At 44.2% G+C, this 27,258-nt stretch overlaps 1 protein-coding gene across 2 annotated transcripts in view; it reads right to left on the bottom strand.

Annotated features, from left to right (window-relative positions):
* Positions 1-27,258, bottom strand: part of LOC118385847 (titin) — a 181,846-nt gene that overhangs the window by 17,321 nt on the left and 137,267 nt on the right. For both annotated transcript variants that reach the window (XM_052522661.1, XM_052522662.1), the window contains 15 exons: positions 9,919-27,030; positions 9,526-9,822; positions 8,537-9,124; positions 8,114-8,416; positions 7,710-8,006; positions 7,325-7,618; positions 6,728-7,027; positions 6,344-6,646; positions 5,886-6,191; positions 4,015-5,781; positions 3,509-3,802; positions 3,097-3,378; positions 2,682-2,981; positions 512-2,578; positions 106-408 (listed from right to left, as the gene is read on the bottom strand). In XM_052522661.1, the coding sequence (XP_052378621.1) occupies positions 106-408; positions 512-2,578; positions 2,682-2,981; positions 3,097-3,378; positions 3,509-3,802; positions 4,015-5,781; positions 5,886-6,191; positions 6,344-6,646; positions 6,728-7,027; positions 7,325-7,618; positions 7,710-8,006; positions 8,114-8,416; positions 8,537-9,124; positions 9,526-9,822; positions 9,919-27,030 (24,813 nt within the window). The remainder of the gene's footprint in view (positions 1-105; positions 409-511; positions 2,579-2,681; positions 2,982-3,096; positions 3,379-3,508; positions 3,803-4,014; positions 5,782-5,885; positions 6,192-6,343; positions 6,647-6,727; positions 7,028-7,324; positions 7,619-7,709; positions 8,007-8,113; positions 8,417-8,536; positions 9,125-9,525; positions 9,823-9,918; positions 27,031-27,258) is intronic.

Genomic DNA, 27,258 nt, shown 5'->3' with positions numbered 1-27,258 from the left:
ATGGAAACAGAATAAGAATGTACAATCAGCAGAAAGGTCAAATGTCAACATGGATCAAAGAGACTCAAAATATTTAGAAAAATGTCCTTTGAATGTTGCACTTACCGACTGGGTTCAAAGCCACTACTGGTCTTGAGGCCTCACTGGCTTTGCTGAGACCAGAAATATTCATTGCATAAACTCTGAACTGGTACTCCAGGCCCTCAATGAGACTGGAGACTTTGAATTGGGTATCCAGGCATGGGAGCTTGTTCTCCCTGACCCAAAGAATGGTGTTTCTCTCCTTCTTCTCTATCCAGTATCCAGTCACCTTGCTGCCGCCATCAGCATATGGCAGATCCCACTTGATCCCAATAGCAGTAGCAGATACTGACACCACATCTGGGCGGGTTGGTGGACTTGGTGGAACTGATATTGAGAATAAGATAAAAACAATTCATCGTTAGTGTCTTTTTCAAACTATTACAGCAAATGTAAATTGATTTAACACATGTAGGTACATAGAACTTACCGAATGGATGCTCAATGACAACAGCTGAGGATTCGATGGACTTGCTCACGCCATACTTGCTCTCAGCAGAGACACGGAAGGTGTACTCCATGTATTTGGTCAGATGGCTGACTTTGATCGTGGTGCGTTTACAACTTGAGTTCACCACTTGCCAGGATGTAGATCCAGATTCACGTTTCTCAATGATGTAGTTGTCTATATCCGTTCCACCGTCATCCTCTGGTGCTGTCCAAGCCAATGAACAGCCATCTGATGACACTGCAGAGATTCCAATTGGTCCTACTGGTGGAGTGGGTCTTCCAACAACGTTGACAGTAACAGCAAATGTCTTTGCTCCGGCGGCATTGTCCAGAGTGAGGTAGTATTTTCCACTGTCTGCTCTCTTGCTGTCTTTTACCACCAGGGTGGTCTTTTCTGTGGTAGTCTTGATGATCACTCTATCAGTCTCTTTTAGCTTCATCTCCTCCAGTTTCCAGGTGGCCTTTGGAGCTGGTCTGCCACTGATGGGGATATCAATGGTGAATGCATCGTGAGTCTTGCATGTGATGAGCTGGTTGGTTATGCCACTGAGATCTGCTGTGGGCTCAATCTTAGGCTCCTTGATGACAACGGATGCTAAGGCATCTCTTGGGACACTGATACCAGCCTCATTGATAGCCTTGACGCGGAAGTCATATTCTGTGTTCTCAATCAAGCCCTCAATGACTAACTTCAGGAGTTTGGTTTGACCGCCAACAACCCAGCGATCAGAGTCCTTTGCTTTGGCTTCAGCAATGTAACCTGTGATGCGGCTGCCACCGTCGTGTTCAGGTTTCAGCCAGGCCAAGATAGCAGTGGAATTAGTAGTGTCAATGACGTCAAGACTCTTGGGTGGAGCAGGCACCTCAGTTGCAGTAATTGGTTCAGTCATCTCACAGGGTTCTCCCCTGCCATACATATTTTCAGCGATGACTCTGAACAGGTAAGGCACACCTATTTCTAGGTTGGTCATTCTGATCATTTGACGTGAGGATTTTTCGCTGACTGACTTCCAGCTGAGACGACTAGCCTCACGCTTTTCTACGATGTAGTGCTGAATACGGGCTCCACCGTCGTTGGCTGGAGCGTCCCACAGCATTGTCAGAGCTCCTCTGGTCACATCCTTGAAGCTGATAGCTCCTGGAGGTCCAGGTGTATCAAGCACCTTTACGGTAAATGTGATTGATTTGCGGCCACCGTTGTTCTCAAGAGATAAGGTATATTTCCCAGAGTCATATCTGGTACAGCTCTCAATGGTCAAGGTACTGTATGTGTCAGTTGTGTTGACATCTGTCATAACACCAAGTTCTCCACTTGCCTTGGTCCATGTAGCCAGCGGAGCTGGTTTACCACAGAAGGCAATATGAAGAGTGACGGTGGCACCGTTCTTCACGACGTGTGTCTGTTTGAAGTCTGCATCAAGGGTGATTTCTGGTGACGTCAGTCTATCAACAGCTTGCACTGGATTAGGAACTGCACATGCTTCTCCTTTTCCAGACCCATTCACTGCACGCACACGGAACCTATATTCCTCACCAGCCATTAAACCTTTAGCGGTGTATGTGGTGTTGATGCAAGTTGTTCTATTGACTTGGTGCCATTCATTAAGGCTTGCCTTGCACATCTCAATGATATAGCCAATTATCTCCATTCCACCGTCGAACACAGGCTTGATCCATTCCAGGGTGACAGATGACTTTGTGGAGTCGGTAACCTTCACCAGTGAAGGAGCACTTGGTGCGCTTGTTGGCTCTTTGCACTTGAAGAGTCTTGATGTGCTGCTTGCTGGTCCGATTCCGGCACCATTTTCAGCCATGACACGGAATTCATATTCATTACCTTCAGTCAGGTGTGTCACTCTGTGTCTGAGCTCAGTGATTGGTCTTTTGGATGAAACCTTCACCCATTGCAAACTCTTCTTCTCACGTCTCTCCAGGATGTAGTGCTTGATCTCATTTCCACCATCTGATCTGGGTCTTGTCCAGCCTATTGTGATGGTGTCTCCAGTCACATTTGTGGCATCTGGTGTTCCTGGGGCTTCTGGAACGGCTGTGAAACAAAACAACATTTGTTTGTGTTAAACATAATAATTTAAGTTAATAACACATAAGTATACATATCAGTGATCACTTTAGAAGTTGTTGGAACTTACTGAATTGCATCTGTGCAATGAATGAATCAGAGTCAAGTGGACGTCCAACTCCAAACTTGTTGACAGCAGAGATACGGAACTGGTACTCGTTTCCCTTGATCAGCTTGGTGGCGTTGAATGAACAAGCTTCACACTTGCTTGTCACCATTGCCCAGGAGATCCTAGATGTTTCTCTCTTCTCCACCGTATAATAGAGGATTGCAGCACATCCATCGTTCTCTGGCGGGTTCCACCAGACAGTTGCCTTTTCTGTAGTGATACCAGTGAAACGCACTGGTCCCTCAGGTGGTCCAGGGGTATCTGAAGAAAGCATACATTGCTAATGGTTAAGCATGAATCCATCCACTTAAATCATTTTCATCACAATTTTAGAGACAATAAAGAATGTAACAATCCACTGTATCTATAAACCAACCTGAGACTCTGATGTTGACACTCTCTGTCTTAGTTCCAGAGCTGTTCTTGGCTTCCACCATGTACACTCCGCGGTGGTCGCGATCAGCATCTCTGATGAAAAGGCTGCTGGAGCCGATGTTAGTGGTAATATCAATCAACATCTTCTTGTCGACCTCTTTACCGTTCTTGTACCATATGACCTGAGGCACTGGTCGTCCAGTGATACTGCAGTTCAGTTTGATGTTTTCACCAGCCTTGTACACAAGAGCAGTATCAGCACTGAACTCAATGTCGGGAGAAACTAAACAGAGAAGGACACAAAAACATACAATTAATGCTACATTTAATCACATAGAGACACACTTAGGTTGTATAATTTAGATAATGTATGTTTAATATATTGAATATATATTTAATATAATGTATATTACCACTTTCATCTTTAGTCATGACATAGCCAGAAGACTGCGAGGGTGGACTGACTGTGCGGACAGCATTTCTGGCAATCACTCTGAATTCATAGCGATCACCAGCAGAAAGTCCGGTGATGGTGAATTGCAAATCACTAATGTCTGTGAAGTTGCATCTCAACCATTTGCCTCTGCCTTGGCGTCGCTCCACACTGTACGCCACAATCTTAAAGCCTCCATCTTTCTTGGGTGTATCCCATTTAAGTGTGACGGTGTCTCGTGTGACATCAATGACGTTAGGAGTACCAGGTGGATCTAAGAGGAAGTGAAAGGTCAGGTTGCTAAATGTGTAAAGTGTTTACTCATAAAGTTCACATTCATGATAGCATGATAGCACACTGTTCATTGTGGAAAAAACAACAAGGTAACCCTTTACTATAGCCCCTATTGTGTATGCATTCATAAAGCCTTTATAACAGCTACATTATAACATCTGTCATAGACAGTCATAAACATTGTGTACTCACCAACTGGGGAGATTGCAAGGGCATGTTTGCTCTGTTCACTGACAGGACTCAGGCCAGCATTATTCTCTGCATAGACTCTGAAGGAATACTCCAGTCCTTCAATCAGCTGAATGATTCTGTAGTCACGGGCAGATATTATGCTGGAATTGACCTTGGTCCACAGAAGGCTGTTTCTGTCCTTCTTTTCAACATGGTAGCCGGTGATTGGTGAGCCACCATCAAAGCTGGGTGCTTCCCATTGGATAGTCATGCCATCACTGGTAATGTTGTATGTGACTGGTTTTCCTGGTGCACCTGGTGGCATGTACTGGTGTTGGGCGATCACGTCTGGTGAATTCAAAGGATTGCTCACTCCATATTTGTTCTCTGCACGCACTCTAAACTGGTACTCTGTGCCCTTGACAAGGTTGGGTATCTTGAACGTTGTCCTCACCACACTAGAGCAAACCATTTTCCAGTTAGCCTGGGCCGTCTCTCGTTTCTCCACACTGTAGCAAGTGATGTCTCCACCTCCATTGTCCTGTGGTTCATCCCAAGATATAATGATGCCCTGTGCTTTGATCTCATCAAATCGGACCGGTCCAACTGGCACAGAGGGGGGTCCGAGAGTGATCACATTGATATCAAAGAAGTTCTTGATAAGCTTGTTGTCCAGAATCAATGTGTATAGGCCTGCATTCTCTTTCTTTGCACTTCTGACTGTTATAGACACTTTGTTGTCTGTTTCACGGAAGCGAATCTGTTCACTTTCTTTCAAGGGAATGTTTTCCTTCATCCATCCAACGGATGGTTTTGGTTTACCCTTAAATGGCAACTCAATATGGATGTTTTGACCGACGCGAACAAAGAGTTCGCCATTTGGATAATCTATCATGTTGGCCTCAGGTGGAATAATAAACTCCTTTACTGTTATGGGCCCAATCTGAGAGAAGTCACTGTTGCCATTCTCATTCTTAGAAAACACTCTGAAGTCTACAACAGAGTTTTCCTTCAGGTTTTTAACTTCACATGTGCAACGTTTGCATGTTGTAGCAACAGTCCAGGTTTCTTCCTCTTTAGTTTTTGTCTCAATGACATAGTCTGAAATGTAGCTACCACCATCATGGTCTGGCTTGCTCCAGTGAAGAGTCACTGATGTCTTAGTAGCGTCTGTCACGACCAGCTCTTTGACTGGTCCGGGGGTCTCAGTGGCCCTGACTGGCTCTGCAGTCTCACATGTATCACCAGTACCATGCTCATTCTCAGCAGACACTCTAAAGAAGTAGGCGATTTCATCCGACAGACCGTCGATCTTGTATGATGTGTTGGGGCATTCTGATGACACGACTGTATACGCTCTGTTGTTAGCGTCTTTCTTCTCCACAATGTAGTTGGTGATTGGGGAACCACCATCGATTAGAGGAGCATCCCAGCTCAGGGTCAACTTGCCTCTGGTGACATTCTTGATGATCAGTTTCTGGCAAGTGGATGGGGTGTCAAGAACCTTGACAGACACAGTGATGAACTTGGACTCTCCAACACCATTCTCAATCTCCAGGTAGTATTTGCCGCAGTCGTCGCGGGTGACCTTTGGAATGACAAGAACTGTTGTACGTTCTGTGCTGGTGATAGTGTATCTTGCATCGCTGGCCATGTTCTTGTCATGTCTTCGCCATGTACAGTTTGGTACAGGTCTGCCCTTCAGTGGAATAAACACCTCAATATCCCTTCCTGCCTTGGCAGTGTATTGAGTTGTCATGGGAACATCCAAATTGAGATCGGCTTCCTCTGTTAGACGGATAGGGAAAGATAGAAAAATAGGTAATTAAATTAAGTAAGTTAAGTAAATACAATGTTAAGTAATACAATGTTGTGAATATTTTATTACGAACCAAGAATATCCTTGGATTGAACAGGCTGGTACATCTCGATTGGTTGACTGGGTCCCAGACAGTTGACTGCAGATACACGGAAGAAGTAATAGGTTCCTGGTTTCAGGTGATTCACAACATACTCTGTTGTCCTCACTTCTCCATTGTGGCTGATGACAACCCATTCCCTTTCTTCAGAGTTCATCTGCTCAACAATGTAGCTGGTAATCTCGCTGCCACCATCATACACTGGCGCCACCCAGCCCAGGGTGATGGATGTTTTGGTGGAGTCGACTACTCTGAGTTTGGTTGGTTCACCTGGTATGTCTAGAATTAGGAATAAATTGTCAAATGTAAGAGAAACTAAATGAACAAGTAGTAGAAGAAACATGAAACCTATGTTCTGACTTTAAGTTGCTCAGGATAAGAGCAATAACAAAAATGCAAATGTAAGTATTGCAATGAGGAGAATCACTTACCAACTGCATCAGCAGCTTTGAAGAGGTCAGACTCTTTGGAGTACGGACCAGCTCCAGCCTTGTTAACGGCACATACACGATACTGATAGTCCTTTCCAGTGAGCAGGTTGCTGACTTTCTGTCTTGTGTCACGAATGGTGTCTTTGATAACCTTGAACCAACGCAAGCTTGTCTTCTCTCGTTTTTCCAGGTAATATCCATTTATGTCACTTCCGCCATCAATTCCAGGTCTTTCCCATACCACCGTCATTGAAGAGTGTGTGATCATGGTGACTTGAGGCTTGGAAGGTTGACTTGGAGGAACTGCAAAAGAATATAAGCATGTTAGGACCATAATACAATATGTTCAGGTGGCTGGACAGATGCCGTATGTTTTATCCTTACCAAATGCATTCTTTGCCTCTACGGGTTCAGATTCCAGTGGGTCTCCAACTCCATATTTGTTAACTCCCCGGACACGGAAGATGTACTCATTGCCTTTGATCAGTCTTGGGACATTCACGATACATTCCGCCCAATTCTCAGAGATAATGGACCATTGAATTCTGCTGGCCTCCCGTTTCTCCACAATGTAGTGGGTGACCATAGCACCACCCTCATCCTTAGGAGGATCCCACATGATGGTGATACTGTTAGAAGTGACCTTCTTGAGCTGAATCTCACCAGGTGGTGGTCCAGGTTTATCTAATAATGACAGAACATTAGACATTTATTTTCTCACTTTGCTCAATCGCACGTTAGACATACTTTGTATTGAGTAATTTTCCATATGGTTTTCAATACCACCTCTGGAATGCACTCACAGACCACCTGAAGTCAATTCAGACTCCTGGCTCCTTTAATAATAATGTGTCAGTTTCTGTCTAGATGTGTGCTGTTTTTATTTATTTTAATGCATTCACTGCACATTATAAATTCAATGTATTATTATTATTATTAAATATAGGTACCAAAATAAAAAGGATAAGGAGCAATACACACCCAGAATTTGTACTCTGACGTAGGCATATGCTGAGCCCAAAGAGTTCTTCAGTCTCATCTCATATGTTCCAGAGTTGAGACGTGTGGTATCTCTGATGATAAGAGTTGAACTATCAGCAGCGTTGTTCTGTACCAGCTGAGCCTGGGCCCTGGGGTCAAGTTCCTTTCCGTCCTTGTACCACTCAATTGTAGGGGCTGGTTTGGCAATGATTCCAAATCTAAGCTCGACAGTGGTTCCAGCTTTGTGTTTCACAACCTCGCGATATTCATCAGGAATTTCAATCTCAGGGGCACCTATGAGATAACACATAAGAGACATTACATTAATTCATAGTTCAATTCAATCTTAAATTCCTACTTGTATCATATTTGGAACATAACCCACCATATGTATCCACGCAAGTTGCAGGGCCTGCAATGATGGATGGATTGCTAACTGATCCAACTGCATTCTTTGCCATGACTCTGAATTCATAGGTCTCATCCTGAGTAAGTCCTGTCACAGTATAATGTGTTTCGGAAACGTTGGTCAAGTTGGCCTTCGTCCATCGGTCTTTCTCGCCCTCTTTCTTCTCAATCAGGTATCCTGTGATCTTGCTACCACCATCATAATTGGGCTTCTGCCATGCGATGCTGATGGAAGTCTTTGTGATGTCAGTGATCCTGACATTGGTTGGAGCCTCTGCAAAAAAATAGATGTGGAGGTTCAGATACAGTAGTTGATTTGTAAAGTTTAGAGGTCACACAATGGTATTCAATCACAAAACGAGAGTAACCAAGTCGACTTACCGCAAGCATCAATTGCAAGTACTGCGTCTGAGATCTTGCTGAGTGGACTGCATCCAGCTGCGTTTTCTGCAACGATCCTGAACTCATAGATGAGGCCGGCAGCAATGTTTGGCACCTTGTAGTGTGTGGCACGGATAACAGTCTTGTTAACCTTCTGCCAACAGATGCTGTTTCTATCCTTTATCTCGAGGTGGTATCCAAAAACATGGCTTCCTCCGTTGGAGGCTGGCTCCTTCCAGGCTACAGTGATGCTCTCTCTGGTTACAGATGTAACCATAGGAGCTGATGGAGCTACAGGGATGGCTAAAATGAAAGAAAATAACATTTAGTATATTCTGTATTTTTTTTTTTTTTTTACATATGCACATCTATATAAGAAATACAATCATAAAATATTAAATAATAGAGTAGTATAAATCTCACTGTAGGGCAGATCCACTCTGACGGTTGGAGAGTCGATGTGCTCACTGATGCCGTAGCGATTCTCAGCCCTGATTCTGAACTGGTATACCAGTCCTGTTGTAAGCTTCATGATTTTCATGGTGCATCTTGCGACAGCCGAGGAGACCTCAGTCCAGTTGGCGTTGGTTGTTTCACGTTTGAGGATTATGTAATTTGAAATGACGCTTCCACCGTCATAACGAGGAGGAGACCACTTCAGACTCACACTGTCCTCTGTCACATCAGTCATTTCAATAGGACCAACTGGGGCGCTTGGGCTATCCAGGACCACAATGTTAACGAAAGACTTGGTGGTTCCACTTGTGTTGGAGGCACAGATGTCATACCTTCCTGAATCAATAGCAATGCTCTCACGGAGAGTAATGATGAGGTATTCAGGGGTTACTTCAGAGTTGAATCTCGTAGTTGACTTCAGTGCAACATCGTCCTTTGAAAGAGAAACCTTTGGCATTGGTCTACCAGTAAGTGGGATCTCACATTTCAGGTTTGATCCTGCTCTGACGTAGACTGTATTGTGAGGGAACTTCTTCATGTTGATCTCAGGAGGGTCTGTTGAAAGAATATGAAGAATTATTAAGACAAAGGAAAAAATATTATTTCATTGAAGATATCAAATCAAAATGCAATACTGTACGAAAATGTTATTTTTTTTTTACCAACTTTACACACATAATACCTTGGATTATGCTCAGCAATTCTCTACCCTTATTAATTTGTGATTTTTTATTTATTTAACAAGGCAAGTCCATGAAGAACAAATTCTTATTTACAATGATGGCCTAGGAACAGTGGGTTAACTGCCTTGTTCAGGGGCAGAACAGCAGATTTTTACCTTGTCAGCTTGGGGATTTGATCTTGCAACCTTTCAGATACTGGCCCAATGCTCTAACCACTAGGCTACCTGCTGCCCCAAATATAATATATAAATGTAGGACTGGGGAAAAACTTACCATGCTGGTCTTTAACTGTTACAGGCAGAATCATGTCTTTAGCGTCACTGAATCCAGCATGGTTTTCAGCACGAACTCTGAAGAAGTATTCAGCATTTTGCGTCAGGCCATAGACCACCAAGTGGGTGAACTTGGTGACACCAACTTTCACCCATTTATCCTGACCCTTCTCAAGAGCATCAATTTGGTAACTGGTGATTCTGCTACCTCCGTCTTGCTCAGGCTTGCCCCATGCAAGTGAAACACTTTCCTTGGTTATATCACTGACTCCAAGTGATGCTGGTGGACTGGGTTTTTCTGAAATCAACAAACATGGAGATTTTAATAACTCCATATGATTAAAAAAAACATCTTAAATTAACATTTTGTTTTAGATTTTCAATTTTAGTATACCTGTAATCTTTGCTCCATCTTTGGTCTCAGCTGATACGCCAACTCCATATTCATTTTCACCAGAGACTCTGAAGTAGTACACTCCTCCCTCCACCAGGTCTGTCACTTTGTAGGTCAGACGAGGGCAGGTATCTGTGAGTCTGGTCCATCCCTTTTTGCTTGCCTCACGAATATCAACAAGGTAGTTCTTTACCGCAGCGCCACCTTCATTATCTGGGGTATCCCATGTAACTGTTGCAGATGTCTTCGTGACATCCTTGACCCCAACATGAGATGGTGGCCCAGGAGAGTCAAGAACCCTGACATTTAATGTGCATGCGACTTTTCCAGCTATATTTTGGAGAGTCACAATATATTTTCCAGAGTCATCTCTTGTTGCTTGTTCCACTGTGATAGACGTGAATGTGTCAGTGGTATCAATACTGGCCCTCACTCTCAGATCAACAGCAGCCTTGGTCCACATAACATTAGGGACAGGCTTGCCTCTGAATGGCACAGTTAGGGTGAATGAACTGCCATCCTTTACAATGATTGTCTTTCGCATTTCATTGCTGATATCAAATACTGGTTCCTCTTCTCTCTCTTTAGCCACCTGTGGATCCGTAGGGGGGCTTGGTTCACTGAGACCAATCTTGTTGATAGATTTGACCACAAACAGATATTCTGCTCCAGAAGTTAATCCAACGATGGTGAATTCAGTGTTTTTTGTGTTTGAAACACCGACACACCAGTCATCATCATATTCGTCTGTTCTCCTATATTCAACACAGTATCCAGTCACAGGAGCACCACCATCGAACAATGGCTTATTCCATGAAAGAGTAACAGTAGTCTTAGTTGAGTCAATAACTTTCGGTTTAGGTGGTGGAGATGGCAGGAATTGGGGATCCTCCGCCTTTGTTAATTCGGTAGGAATACTTGGGAGACTCAAGCCTGCAGCATTTTCTGCATAAACTCTGTACTCATATTCAGCACCCTCACGGAGATTGGATGCCTTGACTCTGAGGTCATACACAGGCTTTTTGTTCACACGTACCCAGCGCAATCCAATTTTCTCTCGTTTCTCAATAACATAGCCATAAATGCTGCTTCCTCCATCGGATTCAGGTCTTTCCCAGCAGATTGTCATTGCATCACTTGTGATACTGGTGATTTCAACATATGTTGGTGCTGCAGGGACAGTGTATGCATTCTTGGCTCTGGTGGGCTCACTCTCTAGGGCTTCACCGTCTCCATATTTGTTCACTCCCCTTACTCTGAAGATGTATTCATTTCCTTTAAGCAGTTTAGTGACTTTACATGTTGTAGCCTTCATATCTCCATATACTAAAGTCCAGGCGAGACGGCTGGTTTCACGTTTCTCAACGATGTAGTGCATGATTTCTGCACCACCATTTTCTTGAGGTGGTCCCCAGGTCAAAGTGCACTTCTCTGCTGTTAGACCAGTGACTGCCAATGGTCCAGAGGATGGTCCAGGACGGTCAAGGACCTTACAATTTACAGCCAATGACCTTGTACCAGCAACGTTCTGTAGAGTTACAATGTACTGGCCAGTGTCCCTTCTAATAGTGTCTCTGACTATCAATGTGGTGGTGTTGTGTGTTGAAGTAATCTCCACTCTTGCCTTGGCATCAATTTCTTTACCATCCTTTGTCCATGCAATTACTGGACGTGGACGCCCAGAAATATCTGCATCAATTCTCAAAATATCTCCAGCTTTGACAACTACTAATTGCCTAAACCTGTCTTCCAACTCAATGCGAGGTGAATCCACCTCATCCTTGACTGTGATGGCACCTGTGCCCAGTGATGGCTCACTGAGTAATCCAGCTGCATTCTTTGCAATAACATGGAAGTCATATTGTACGTCCTCCGTAAGGCCTGTAATGTCAAAGTATGTATCCTGGAGATTGGCAAAATTGCATTTCAGCCAACGCCCATCTGGAAGCTCCCTGTGTTCAACAATGTAGCCAGTCAGCTTGGCTCCACCGTCATTTTCTGGCGCCTGCCAAGTAATGGAAACTGAAGTTCTTGTGATGTCAATGACCTCAAGGTTAACAGGTGGATCACAAGGATCTCTTGCAGCTACAGGCTCAGATGCTTTGGTGCAAGGTCCAATTCCAGCAACATTCTGAGCATAAACACGGAACTCATACAGCAAGCCTTCCTCAATGCCAATCACTTTGAATTCTGTTTCAGCAATGAGACCTCTGTTGATCTTTGTCCAGAGAATACTGCTATGGTCTTTCATTTCCAGGTGATAACCGATGACTGGACTTCCACCGTCACTGGCTGGTTTACCCCATGCAACCAATATGCCAGACTTTGTAGCATGGGCAACATGGAGGGAAGTGGGAAGGCCAGGTGTCTCAAAGGGGTACTGTGCAACAATCGGCGCAGAGTCCACGGCATGGCTCTTGCCGTAGCGGTTTTCAGCTGCAATACGGAACTGATATTCAGTGCCTTGTGTCAAGCGGGGAACTTTAATTGATGTTCTGGCAACTGTGGCTGAAACAATCTGCCATGTTGTGGTGGTGGTATCTCTCTTCTCCACAACATAGTTGTTGATTTGACATCCTCCATCATAGAGTGGAGCGTCCCAAGACAGTGAAATATTGTCAGCACTTACTTCATCTACTTTGATTGCACTTGGTGTGCCAGGTTTATCCAAGATTATAACAGCTATTGTGGCTGATTTCTTGCCAACTGCATTGGTTAAAGTGATCTCATACTTCCCGAAATCCTCCCTGGTTGCATCTTTGATTGTAATTTTCGATGAATTCTTAGCTGCTAGAACATTCACCCTGGTTGTCTGCTTTAATACAGCTCCATCTTTTTTCCATGCAACCTGAGGTTCAGGTCTGCTTCTGAATGGAACATCAATCTTTAGATCGTCTCCTGCCTTGACACTGTATGTGTTGAACATCAGATCGATGATAGGTTTGATTGTAATGTCCTTTACTACGACAGGATCTGCAAGTGGCTTAGGTTCACTCTTGCCTTTATCATTGACAGCAGTAATCCTAAATGCATATTCCTCTCCAGTTGTGAGTCCACCAATAGTTGCTTCCAATGCTTTAATCTCAGTGCATACAGTCCATTTCTCATCACTCTTGGTTTGCATTTCTACTGTGTAGCTTGTGATTTTACTACCACCATCATGATCAGGCTTTTCCCATGCGAGACACACACTGTCACGAGAAACATCTACAACTGTAACTTTGCCTGGAGGCAAGGGGGCTTGGGATACCTTGATTGGTTCTGTTGTTTCTGCTGGCAAACCCACACCAAGCTCATTGACAGCTTTGACGCGGAAATAGTAAATTCCACCCTCTGTAAGGTCATCAATCTTCATGGAATTTCTTACACAGTTATTTGAAACACTTGTAAATGCCAGTCTTGTAGTATCTCTCTTTTCCACAATGTAATGTGTGACTTTAGCTCCACCGTCAATCATAGGAGGCTCCCAGGATAGTGATACAGAATCTCTCTTAATGTCCTTGACTTCAAAGTTCTCAGGGGCACTTGGTGAGTCCAACACTCTGACATTAATGAATGCCGATTTTTGACCGCTAAGGTTCTCAAGAGTCAACACATACTTGCCAGTGTCAAATCTGTTGACATTGTCAATGACAAGCATTGTGTAGGAGCTTGTGACCTCAATTTGGGCACGCTCAGTAAGAGGGCCGTCCATCTTGGACCACTTTACTTCAGGTTCAGGTCTTCCTTTGATTGTGACAAACAAACGCAGTGTTGCACTTGCTCGTACTTGGACCATTTTCCTAAGGTCTGAATCAAGTTCAATCTCAGGGGCCTCAATTCTTTCAGATGCAACTACAGACCCTGGAACATCAGCATGCTCACCAACTCCTTCAATGTTAATTGCACAGATGCGGAAATAGTATTCTGCATTTTCCCTCAGTTTTTTCACTGTGAAGTGTGTTGCTTGGACACCAGTTGATGGTGTACAGGTTATCCATTCATCACCCCCTTCTTCTCTCATCTCAACAACATATCCTTTGATGGCTGCTCCACCGTCATAGATGGGTCTTGCCCATGAGAGGGACACAGTTGTGCTTGAGTGGTCTGTCACCTTAGGGTTGTTAGGAGGACCAGGTGGATATGTGGCATCACAGGCTTTTATGTATTCTGTTGGTGCACTTGGTACTCCCACACCAGCAGCATTTTCAGCAGATACTCTGAACTCAAAGGAATGTCCCTCGGTGAGTCCGGTGCATCTGAACCTGATGTCATTAAGTCTTTTCTTGTTGCATTTGGTCCATCTAACTCCCTCTTTATCTCTTTTCTCCAGGACATAGCCATCAATGTCTGAGCCACCATTATCTTCTGGACGTTCCCATGTAAGGACCATTGAGTCCCTTGTAATAGCACTTGCTTCAGGTGTTGAGGGAGCGCTGGGTGTCACGAAAGGATTACGTGCAATAACTGGGTCTGATTCAAGAGGTTCACCAATGCCAAACTTATTCACTGCCGTAACTCTGAAGATGTACTCATTGCCAGGCAAGAGTTTAGTCACTTTGTAGCTGATAGCTTGGATTTTGGGTTCAACTACAGTCCATGACAGTCTGCTGGTTTCCCTCTTTTCAATGATATAATGAGAACAGCTGGCACCGCCATCATGCAATGGATGACTCCAGTGAAGATAGGCTTTCTCTGCAGTCACGCCAGTTATCTTCATTGGACCTTCGGGTGGACCAGGTCTATCAAGAACCTTCACGTTGACGGGAATAGATTTTGTCCCACCAACGTTGCTAAGACTCAGGACAAAGTGTCCACCATCTACTCTGATACATTCCTTGACTGTTAGAATAGTGCGTTGAATGGTGGTTTTGATCTCCATTCTTGGGGTAGTTTGGTCAATTTCTTTTCCATCTTTCAACCATGTGATTTCAGGGAGTGGTTTTCCCAAAATATCAGCATCAATAACAAATGTTTCACCAGCATGGACGACAATAGAATCCTTGAACTTGGGATCCATTGATGCTGTTGGTGCTTCAATTTCATCTTTAGCAGTAATTGCTCCAGTGCTTTCAGATGGAGTACTGAAAATACCAGAAGCATTCTTTGCAATTACTCTAAATTCATACTCACACTCTTCTGTCAGACCTGAGATTGTAAATTGAGTCTCAATTACGTTTGTGAAGCTAGCCTTCATCCAACGGCCATCAGGAAGCTTCTTCCTTTCAACAACATAGCCTGTGATCAGGCTACCACCATCATAATGAGGCCTTGTCCATGACAGTGTAACGTGGTTCCTGGTAATATCAATAGCCTCAGGGGTACCAGGAGGATCACATGGGTCTCTGGCAACACAAACATCAGAAATCTTGCTAGGTGGACTCATGCCAGCAATGTTCTCAGCAAAGACCTTGAATTCATATTCAATGCCCTCTTCAAGTTCATTTGTTTTGAATCGACAGTCAGGAATGAGCAGTTTGTTCAACTTAGTCCAGAGAATGCTGTTCTTCTCTTTGCGTTCAAGGTGGTAACCAAGGATTGGACTGCCTCCATCACTGGTTGGTACTTTCCATTCAACAACCATGTTGTCCTTAGTTACTGATGACACAAATGGAGTACCAGGTGCAAGAGGTTCACTGAAAGGATACTGCACAACAACAGCTGCTGAGTCCAATGACGGACTCTTTCCATATCTGTTTTCTGCAAACACCCTAAACTGGTATTCAGTACCGGTTTTCAGCTTGGTAACTTTGATAGTTGTTCTTGCAACGGTTGCAGACACACAGTGCCATGCTACGGTTGTTGTGTCACGCTTTTCCACAATGTAATTGTTTATTTGACATCCTCCTGTGTACGCAGGTGGGTCCCATGCAAGGTTTACATAATTGGAACTCACTTCCTCAATCTTTATAGGCCCTGTGACTGGGCCAGGTTTATTGAGGATGATCACTCCGATTTCTGCAACTTTTTCTCCTACACTGTTGGTAGCTGTGATTTTGTACTTGCCAGAATCCACTCTAGTTGCCTCTTTTATAGCAAGGATTGTTGATGATGCTGTTCTTGAAACATTCAACCTGGTTGTCTCTTTGATTGCCTGTCCATCTTTTGTCCATACCACTGTTGGTGCTGGGCATCCTCTCACTGGTATTTCCATCTTCAGATCTTCACTATGTTGGACACTAAAGGTGTTGAATGCCATTACAAAACTAGGTTCAATAGTCACATCTTTAGCTATTACAGGCACAGCTAATACCCTTGTGTCACTCTTTCCTTTGTCATTAAAGGCTGAAACTCTGAACTGGTATTCTTGACCTGCGGTTAGGCCTTCTACAGTTCCCTCACATGTCTTTGTGGTTGTGGATAGGATCCATTCTTCTAATCCTGCAGGCAGCATTTCTATGTAGTATCCCATTATCCTACTTCCACCGTCATGGTCTGGTTTTTCCCATGCCATCGAAGCGGTTGTCTTAGTCACCTCAGTCAACGTGACCTTTCCTACAGGCAGAGGGACTTCTGATGTCTTCACTGGCTCGGCTGTTTCTGCTGCCAGGCCTACACCATATTCATTCTCAGCCATAATTCTGAAGTAATAAATTACCCCCTCATTGAGATCTCCCACATGGAAACTGTTCCTTGTACACTTGTTCGAAATGTTGGAATAAGCTTTCCTGGTGGATTCACGCTTCTCAACAAAGTAATGCTTGACCCTCGCGCCTCCGTCAATGAGTGGGGGCTCCCAAACAAGGTTGACAGAGTTTTTCTTAATATCTTTCACTGTGAAGTTTACGGGTGCTCCTGGTGTATCAAGTACTTTGACAGAAACAAATGCGGACTTGGAACCACTGCTGTTTTCCAGGGTCAGAGTGTACTTTCCAGCATCATTTCTGTCACAGATATCCACTGACAGTTGAGTAAAACTGGCACCTTTCTCAATTTGAACTTTGTTAGTCAATTCACCCTCATCCTTGGACCAGCTTATTTCTGGAGTAGGACGTCCTTTGAATGGAATATTGATCCTCATGGATCCTCCAGCACGCACAACGACTCCTTTCCTTAGCTCTGAATCCAGCTCTATCTCTGGCGCAAACATGGCATCTACCGGTTTTACGGTTCCTAGAATTTCAGCAGGTTCACCAATACCCAATTTATTAATGGCACATACTTGCACCTTATATTCTTGATGCTCAGTAAGTTTGGTGATTTTGAAGGTAGTTGCATTCACTCCCATTGGTGGAGTGCATAGGGTCCATTCATCCTCATCAGCTTTGCAGATCTCCACAGCATATCCCTGGATATCGACTCCACCATCGTAAATGGGTCTGCTCCATGCGAGTGTAATGGAGTTCTTGGAAGTATCAACCACATGTGCATTAGTGGGAGGGCCAGGCTCAAAGGTTGGATCACAGGCTTTGGTGTAAGAAGTTGGTTCAGTTGGTTGGCCGACTCCTGCAGCATTCTCAGCAGATAATCTGAATTCATATTCATGATCCTCTGTCAGGCCTGTCACTCTGAAGCGAAGGTCTGTGACTCTGCGTTTGTTGCATTTTGTCCATCTGATTCCAGCTCTATCTCTCTTCTCAACAATGTAACCAGCAATGTCACTTCCACCATCAACCTCTGGGCGAGTCCAGCACACAGTCATGGAATCCCTTGCGATATTGGCTATTTCCAATTCTTGAGGTGGTCCAGGAGTAACAAATTGATTTCTCATTATAACTGGGGCTGATTCAAGAGGTTCACCAGTACCAAATTTGTTGACAGCCATAACACGGAAAATGTACTCATTTCCCATCAGAAGCTTTGTGACTTTGAACATTGTAGCTCCACAATCGCTAGCAACCACAGTCCATGCAAGACGGCTAGTCTCTCTCTTCTGAATGACGTAGTGGGAAATGCTGCTGCCACCGTCAGCTCTTGGAGGAAGCCAGGACAGTGAGCATTTCTCGCATGCGACATTGCTGACAGTGAGGGGTCCCTGAGAGGGCCCAGGTCTGTCCAGTACTCTCACATTGAACGTTACAGTTTTAGCTCCAGCAACATTAGTTAGAAGCAAAGTATATTGTCCTCCATCCACTCTGATAGCATCTTTGACAACAAGCTTTGCTTGGAAATCTGAATTCATAATCTCAGCCCTGGCTGAATTCTCCACTAATGCTTCACTCTTGAACCATTGAACTGTGGGAATTGGCTTTCCTTGTACAGCGGCCTCAAGTGTAAATGTTTCCCCAGCATTGATGATAACAACCTGATTGTACACTGACTCAACTTCACATTTTGGAGGATCAACTTCATCCTTTGCTGTGATGGATCCTGTGCTCGTAGAGGGCTTGCTGATAGACCCAGCGGCATTCCTAGCTATGATTCTGAAGTCATATTTGCAGTCTTCAGTTAGACCAAGAACTGTGAATACGGTTTCAATGACATTTGTGAAACTTGCCTTCATCCACCTTCCCTCTGGGAGATTGCGTTTCTCCACCACATAGCCTGTGATCAGACTGCCACCATCATACTGTGGTCTTGTCCACTTCAGTTTCATGGAGTGCCTGGTTACAATGATAGCCTCTGGGGTGCCAGGAGGATCGCAAGGATCACGTGCCACATATCCCTCAGAGAGTTTGCTGCATGCGCCAATGCCAACAATATTCTCAGCAGACACTTTAAATTCATATTCAATACCTTCCTCTAAAGGAGTAGATTTAAATCTACAGTCTTGAATAAGGGATTTATTGATCTTTGTCCAAAGGATACTGTTCTTTTCCTTTCTCTCAATGTGATAGCCAAAAATGGCACTGCCTCCATCTGAAATTGGTTTGTGCCATTCCACAACCATGTAATCCTTAGTGTATGAAGATACGTAAGGTGTTCCTGGTGGTCCTGGCTCCTTGAAGGGATACTGGGCAAGGACAGGTTCAGAATCAATAGCATAACTTTTGCCATATCTGTTTTCAGCACAGATCCTAAATTGGTATTCTGCACCTGTTCTTAGATTTGTCACTTTCAGGGTATTTCTCGCCACAGTGGCAGAGACTACTACCCAGTTGGTTGTGGTTGTATCTCTTTTCTGGACAACGTAATTTGAAATTGGGCAGCCACCAGTGTATGAGGGTGGTTCCCAGGTAAGTGTCATACTTTCAGCACTGATGTCATCCATCTTGATTGGGCCTGTTGGTGGGCCAGGTTTATCCAGTGTGATTACTTCAATGGTGGCATCTTTGGAGCCATGCATATTGGTAATATTAATACTATACAATCCCCCATTGTCTTTTGTTGCTTCTTTGATGGTTAGATGTGTATTGCGTGCACTGTCGACAACATTAACTCTTGTGGTCTGTTTCAGGGCAGCACCATCCTTTGTCCATGTAATGACTGGTTTAGGATGTCCAGCAATGGGAACTTCAATCTTCAGATCATAGCCGACCTGTACACTGTACTGTGTCAATTTAGGTCTTATGTCAGGTTCAATGACAAGGTCCTTTACTACTACTGGATTGGCCAGAAGTCTAGAGTCACTCTTTCCTTTGCTATTGACCGCAATTACTCTGAATTGGTACTCCTCTCCTTGGGCTAAGCTACTAACAGTAGTTTCAAGGTATTTACATTGAGCACATAATGTCCATTTGTCACTATCCTTGGATTGCATTTCAATCTCATAATGGCTTATTCTGCTGCCTCCATCATGATCTGGTTTCTCCCACTTAAGAGAGACACTGTTACGGGTCACATCCAGAACTGTTACTTTACCGGGAGGTTGAGGTACCTCTGAAATCTTTAGGGGTTCTGGGGTCTCTGCGGGTAAGCCAATGCCCCACTCGTTTTCAGCAAGAACTCTGAAGAAATAGATACTTCCCTCCACAAGTGGTTCAATCTTCCACGACATCTTGTGACAGGTTGTGACAGGGGAATACACTTTCCTAGTGCTTTCTCGTTTTTCAACATGATATTGCTTAATTTTAGACCCACCATCCAAAATAGGTGGCTCCCAAGTAAGGGTGACTGAGTTCTTTGTTATCTCCTTAATAGCGAAATTTGCAGGCATACTAGGTGAATCAAGTACTCTGACACTGATGAAGACAGATTTAACTCCACTGGAATTCTCTGCAGTAACAGTGTATTTGCCAGTGTCAAATCTGTCAACGTTTTCAATCAGAAGTGAGGCGTAACTGCTTGTATTGTCAATCTGTGCTGTCTCCTTGAGTTCTCCATCAGCTTTTCCCCATTTCAGTTCAGGAGCTGGCCGTCCCCTAACAGGAACGAACAACCGAAGAGCGCTTCCAGCTCTGACATTAATCATCTTCCTCATGTCAGAGTCAAGCTCAAGATCTGGTGCTTCCAATTTCTCCTCTAGAAGAACTGATCCAGGGACATCTGCATGCTCACCAACACCAACCTTGTTTATGGCACAGACTCTGAATTTATACTCGTGCTTCTCTAGTAGTTTTGTAACTGTAAATTTAGTGTTTATGATTCCAGCAGGTGGAGTGCACATTGTCCATTCATCAGTTGCTCCTTCACAGGCCTCCACTAAGTATCCTTGAATCTCACAGCCACCATCATAGATAGGTTTGCCCCATGACAAGGACACAGATGTTCTTGTTGTGTCAGTCACTTTGGGATTATTTGGTGGACCTGATGTGAAGATAGCGTCCAATGCTTTATAGTAAATAGTGGGTTCACTTGGTTTACCAACTCCAGCAGCATTCTCAGATGAAACTCGGAACTCATAGCTGCGGTTTTCAAGCAGACCTGCTACTCTGAAGCGCAGCTCACTCACTGTACGCTTATTGCATCTGGTCCAGCGTACACCTTCTTTGTCACGCTTCTCAATGACAAATCCAGAAATGGCATTGCCACCATCGTTTTCAGGTCTTTCCCATGTTACCACCATTGAATCTTTTGTGATGGTAGAGACTTCCACGTCCGTTGGTGGATCAGGTGTCACAAATTGATTTCTGGAAATCATTGGCTCGGATTCAAGAGGCTCACCAATTCCGTATTTGTTTACAGGAATCACTCGGAAGACATATTCATTTCCAGGAACAAGTTTTAAGATCTTCAGATTTAGAGTCTGCACTTTAGGTTCAACCAGTGTCCAAACCAATCTGCTTGTCTCTCTCTTCTCAACAATGTAATGAGAAACATCACTACCTCCGTCTTGTGCTGGTGGTCTCCAGGCAATACAAGCCTTTTCACTTGTGACTCCATAGATAGAAATCGGGCCTCCTGGTGGACCAGGTCTGTCCAACACTTTGACATTGATGTTCACTGCCTTCTCTCCGCCTACATTTTTCAAAAGTAGGATATATTGGCCTCCATCAACACGGATTGCCTCCTTAACACTCAAAGATGCTTTAAAAGCGGTGTTCTTTATCTCAAGGCGTGCAGCATCTTTTATTTCTATGTTGTTCTTCATCCAATGGACTGAGGGCACAGGTTTGCCGAAAATATCTGCACAAAGGTTGAACGATTCACCAGCCATCAGAACAACTGTTGAAGAGTACTTTGAGTCAATCTCTATTTTGGGAGGATCAACTTCATCCTTTGCTGTAATAGACCCAGTGCTCTCTGATGGAAGACTAAAAACACCTGCTGCATTTCTTGCAATGACACGGAACTCATAGCACTGGTTTTCAACTAGGCCAGTCACAAGAAATTGGGTCTCAATGACATTGGCGAAACTGGACTTCATCCAGCGCCCTTCAGGCAGCTCTTTCTTCTCCACAACGTAGCCAGTGATTTTGCTACCTCCATCTAACTCTGGCTTAGTCCATTGGAGAGTGACAGCTCCTCTTGTGACAATGACAGCTGCAGGCTTGCCTGGACTGTCACAGGGATCTCTTGCTACACGAATATCTGAAAATTTGCTAGCTTTGCCAACCCCAACAATATTTTCAGCATAAACTCTGTACTCATATTCGATACCTTCATCAAGACCACCAAGCTTGAACCTTGAGTCTGGGATCAGCTGTTTGTTTTGTTTCACCCAGAGGAGGCTGTTTCTCTCCTTACTCTCAAGGTGATATCCCAAAATCTTGCTCCCACCATCACTACCAGGCTTCTCCCATACAATAACCATGCTGTCCTTTGTAGATGATTGTATAACTGGGGTCCCTGGAGCGCTTGGGAGATTGAATGGATATTGAGCAACAATATTTTCTGATATAAGTACTGGACTCTTTCCATATCTGTTCTCAGCAGCAATCCTGAACTGATATTCACAGCCAGTCTTCAACCGAGCTGCTTTAATGGTGGTTCTTGCAACTGTTGCAGACACAATCTGCCAATTTGTGGAGGTAGTTTCCCTCTTTTCTACTACATAGTTGTTAATGGCACAACCACCCACATATGTAGGTGGGTTCCAGGACAGTACCACACTGTCAGAAGTGACTTCATCAAGAGTGATTGGGCCAGTCGGAGGACCAGGTTTATCAAGAACAACAACCCCAATGTCCACTGTTGCTTCACCAGCTGTGTTTACAAGTTTGATGGTGTACTTGCCCACATCTTCCCTACTGGCTTCCTTGACCACAAGATACAAATGTGTATCAGTGGCATCAGCATTGACTCTGGTTGTTTCTTTGAGTGCAACACCATCCTTGAGCCAGGTCGCAACTGCTTTGGGACGAGCAGAATATGGCAAATCTATCTTGAGATCGTCTCCTGCCAATACACTGAATGTGGTAAACAGCAGCTTGAATACTGGCACAATGACAAGATCTTTGGCTACCACAGATACACTAAGTAGACGAGGATCACTGGTTCCTTTTTCATTATGTGCTGACACACGGAACATATATTCTTCACCCTGTGTCAGTCCAAGAACAATAGCCTGTGTGATTTTTGCAACTGCACACTGGGTCCAAGTTTCACTGTCTTTGCCCTGCATTTCAACAATATATCCTGAGATTCTGCTTCCTCCATCATGATCTGGTTTTTCCCAAGACAGAGAGACACTGGTGCCTGTAACATCAACAAGAGTTACTTTGCCTGGTGGAAGTGGCTTCTCAGATACTCTGACTGCCTCAGGAGTCTCTATTGGAAGGCCAATGCCAAATTCATTCTCAGCCAGAATTCTGAAGAAATATGTGTTTCCTTCCTCCAGGCCACCAATTTTCCAGCTGGATTTAACGCATTGAGCACAAACTGTGGAGTAAGCTTTTCTTGTTGATTCACGTTTCTCCACAACGTAGTTTCTAATTCTGGAGCCACCGTCAATAAGGGGTGCGTCCCACATGAGTGATACTGAGTCTCTGGTGACCTCTCTGATTATGAGGCTTTGTGGTGCTCCAGGTGTGTCCAGCACTCTGACATTCACATATGCTGTTTTGCTTCCTGAGGCGTTTTCCACTGTCAACATGTACTTTCCACTGTCAAATCTGTCAACATTTTCCACCATAAGAGCAGTAAATGATGATGTAGTGTCAATTGTTGCTCTCGTAACAGGCTCTCCATTTTCTCTGGACCACTTGGCCTCAGGAGCTGGTCTTCCTTTAATAGGTACAAAGAGTCTCAATGTGCCACAAGCTCTAACGCAGACAACCTTACGAAGCTCTGCACCAAGGTCAATTTCAGGAGGAAGCAGCCTATCCTCTGCAATTGGTGTGCCAGGCACTTGTGCTGGCTCTCCAACCCCTTCACAGTTAACTGCACAAATGTTGATTTTATAATCTTGGTTTTCTACCAGGTTAGTGATGGTAAATGACGTACCAACTAATCCCTTCTTAGGGGTTTGAATTGTCCATTCATCTTCCTCAGGTAGACAAGTCTCCACAATGTAGCCAATGATATCAGAACCACCATCGTACACAGGTTTGTTCCATGCAACTGTAATGGATGACTTGGTTGTGTCCAAGACTCTTTGATTTCCAGGTGGTCCAGGTTGGAAGATTGTGTCTACTGCTTTGTAGAATTCACTTGAAGGACTTGGTGTACCTAAACCAGCATTGTTTTCTGCAATGATTCTGAATTCGTATTCATGCCCTGGTGTGAGCCCCGATACTTTGTACCTCAGGTCAGTTACAGTCCTCTTGTTGCATTTAACCCAGCGAAGACCAGTTTTGTCTCTCCTTTCAACAACATAGTTGAAAATGCTGCTTCCACCGTCGTGATCAGGGCGTTCCCAGCAGACAACCATGGTGTTCTTTGTGATGGTCGTCACCTCAGGTGATGTTGGAGCATCAGCTGGCACATATGGATTTGTAGAAACCATTGGATTGGACTCAAGGGGCTCTCCAGTTCCATATATGTTGACAGCCATAACTCTGAAGATATACTCATTACCCTTCAACAACTTGGTAACCTTAAACCGGTTCACTTGTAAGTCTGACGCTACATTTGTCCAAGCAAGTCTACTTGTTTCACGTTTCTCAATGATGTAGTGTAGAATCTTTGCACCACCATCATGTGATGGTGGCAACCATGACAGGATACATTTCTCAGCAGTGACATCTGTTACAGCAAGTGGACCATCTGGAGGTCCAGGTCTATCAAGAACCTTAACATTGAAGGTATGCTTTGCAAAACCACCAGGATTGCTGGCAGTTAAAGTGAATGTGCCGCCGCACCTTCTTAGCGAATCTTTGTTGACTAATGTTGTAGAAAAGTCATAGAGTTTGATTTCCAACTTTGCCGTATCTTCAAGTTCCTTCCCGTCTTTGGTCCATAGCAGTGTTGGGATTGGTCTGCCTGTTACGTTGGCAGCAAGTTTGAAGACATCTCCTGCTTTCACAACCACAGTACTATTATATATTGTATCAACTTCAAGTTTGGGCTCTTCAATGTCATCTCTGCAAGTGATTTCCTCTGATGGTAGAGATGGCTTACTGAGAGCGCCAGCTGAGTTTCTTGCCAAAACATGGAACTCATAAGTAGCATCCTCTGTGAGCCCGCTAATAGTGAATGTTGTCTCAAGGACGTTGCTATAGTTGGCCTTAAGCCAGCGTCCGTCTGGGAGTTCTCTCTTTTCTACTTGGTACCCAGTTATTGAGAATCCTCCATCACCTTCAGGTTTTGTCCACTGAAGAGTCACCTCATGTCTGGTTACATTCAATGCCACTGGTTGGCCAGGTGGGTCCACTGGATCCAGAGCAAAGGTAGTCTCAGAATGCTTGCTTGCCCTGCTCAAACCAGCCATGTTTTCAGCAATAACACGGTACTCATAGGCAATTCCATCCACCAAGCCTGTTGATTTGAACATGTTCCCCGCTACAAGTGCTTTGCTGATTTTCTGCCATAGGATACTGTTCTTCTCTTTCCTTTCAATGTGATATCCCAAAATGGGGCTTCCACCATCGGACGCTGGTTCATCCCAGCTAATAGTCATGGAATCCTTGTTGAAGTGGACGATTTCAGGAAGGCCTGGTTGTCCTGGCACATCGAATGGATAAGCAGCAACCACTTGTTCTGAGACTATACAGGGTCCAATGCCATACCTGTTTTGGGCTTTAACACGGAACTGATATGTGATTCCTGTTGTGAGACGGGCAGCTTTGAATGTCGTACGGATAACTGTTGCTGCTAATTCAACCCATGATGTGCCTGTGGTTTCTCTAGCTTCAACAATGTAATTGTTAATGGGTACGCCACCATCATTCTCCGGACCTTCCCATGACATGAGAATGTAGTCACATGAAACTTCTTCAAGCTTAATTGGTCCAGTAGGAGGTCCTGGAATATCGTGGACCTCAACAGTAATTGTCTCTGTCGTTGTTCCAAGTATATTCTTGCCGGTCATCGAAAATGTACCACCATCGGTCCTTTTGATCTCATTGATGTGGAGAGTAGTTGAAGTTGCAGTAGTATCAGTGTTGATTCTCTGTGTCTGTTTAAGTGTGTCCTCTCCTCTCTTCCATGAAACTGATGGCCTGGGGCGACCCAGAACAGGAATTTCAACCTTCACGTTATCACCAGCTTTAGCAATGACCAAGGACTGGTAGACTCCGCGCAGGTCAAACACAGGTGCTGCTGTTTGTTCTCTAATGATAGCAGGTCTGCTTTCACGTGGATTACTTCTGCCAGAGCTGTTTACTGCCATGATGCGGAACACATACTCCATATTTTCAATGAGATCTGTGGCTGTGTAGTCAAGAGCTTTTACAGTTCTCACATGGGTCCATGTCTCTGTGTCCTTCTTCTGTGCTTCAATAACGTATCCAGTAATCCTACTGCCGCCATCATGTTTTGGCTTCGTCCATGCAAGGCTTGCGGTGTCCACTGATACGTCAGTGACATACAGATTTTCAGGGGCAGTGGGTGCTTGAGATGCTCTGATTGTCTCAGGTGTCTCTGCTGGCTCACCGACGCCCAGTTCATTTTCAGCGGATACCCGGAAGTAATATTCAGAGCCTTCATCCAAGTTGTCATACTTGAAGGAACATTTCTGCCAGGTTGTACTGATTACTGTGTAAGCTTTTCTTGTGGCCTCTCGCTTCTCAATGACATAGTTAATGATCTTTGATCCACCATCAATGATGGGGATTTCCCACTGCATAGTGATGCTTGTTTTGGTGATTTCACGTGGTATCAAGTTCACAGGTGGTCCTGGTGAATCCAGTACTCTGACATTAACGAATCCGTCTCTCTTACCAGCAACGTTTTCTAATGACAGCATGTATTTTCCAGCATCATATCTTGTGCAGTCAGGGATAACCAGGAGAGTATACGACTCTGTAATATCAATGTGTTCACGGCCACCTTTACCAAGAATGGCGGCATCTTTCATCCAGGTTACTTCAGGAACTGGACGTCCTTTAATTGGTACGAAGATACGAATGGATCCACGGACCCTGACAACAAGGGTTTTTCTATACTCAGCGTCAAGCTCATAGTCAGGAAGTGTCTCACGGTCCCCAAGTTCAACAATTTCTTCAACTTCTGCTGGTTCACCAACTCCCTCTGTATTCATGGCTGTGACTCTGAAATAGTAGTTCCCACCTGCCTTCAGGTCTGAGACAACATATTCTGTAATTCTCAGTCTTGAGACGTCTGTGACCCAATCGTCATGTCCTTCCTTTTTGTGCTCAACAATGTATCCCGCTACATCCAGACCGCCATCATAGTGGGGTTTACCCCAGTTGAATGTGGCTGTTGTCTTGGTGGTGTCAGTAATTCTTGGGTTGGAAGGAGGTCCTGGTGGATCTAAAAAGAAGACATATCACCTGGTATTATTATATAGATCTATTGGGTTTCACTTCATAATAACATTCATCACGAAGCCATTATACATTTTATACAATTCACATGTATTTATTTAAATTTTTATTTAACCTTCATTATTTACCAGGTAGGTCAATTAAGAACACATTCTAATTTACAATGACGGCCTGGAATAAATAATTTGTTTTGAAAATTACCCTTTGTGTTTAC

Source organism: Oncorhynchus keta, chromosome 7 (genome assembly GCF_023373465.1).
Source record: "Oncorhynchus keta strain PuntledgeMale-10-30-2019 chromosome 7, Oket_V2, whole genome shotgun sequence".
NCBI classification, from domain to species: Eukaryota; Metazoa; Chordata; class Actinopteri; order Salmoniformes; family Salmonidae; genus Oncorhynchus; species Oncorhynchus keta.
Note: the sequence above shows the minus strand (reverse complement) of the source record. Positions and strands in the feature narration are given on the sequence as shown.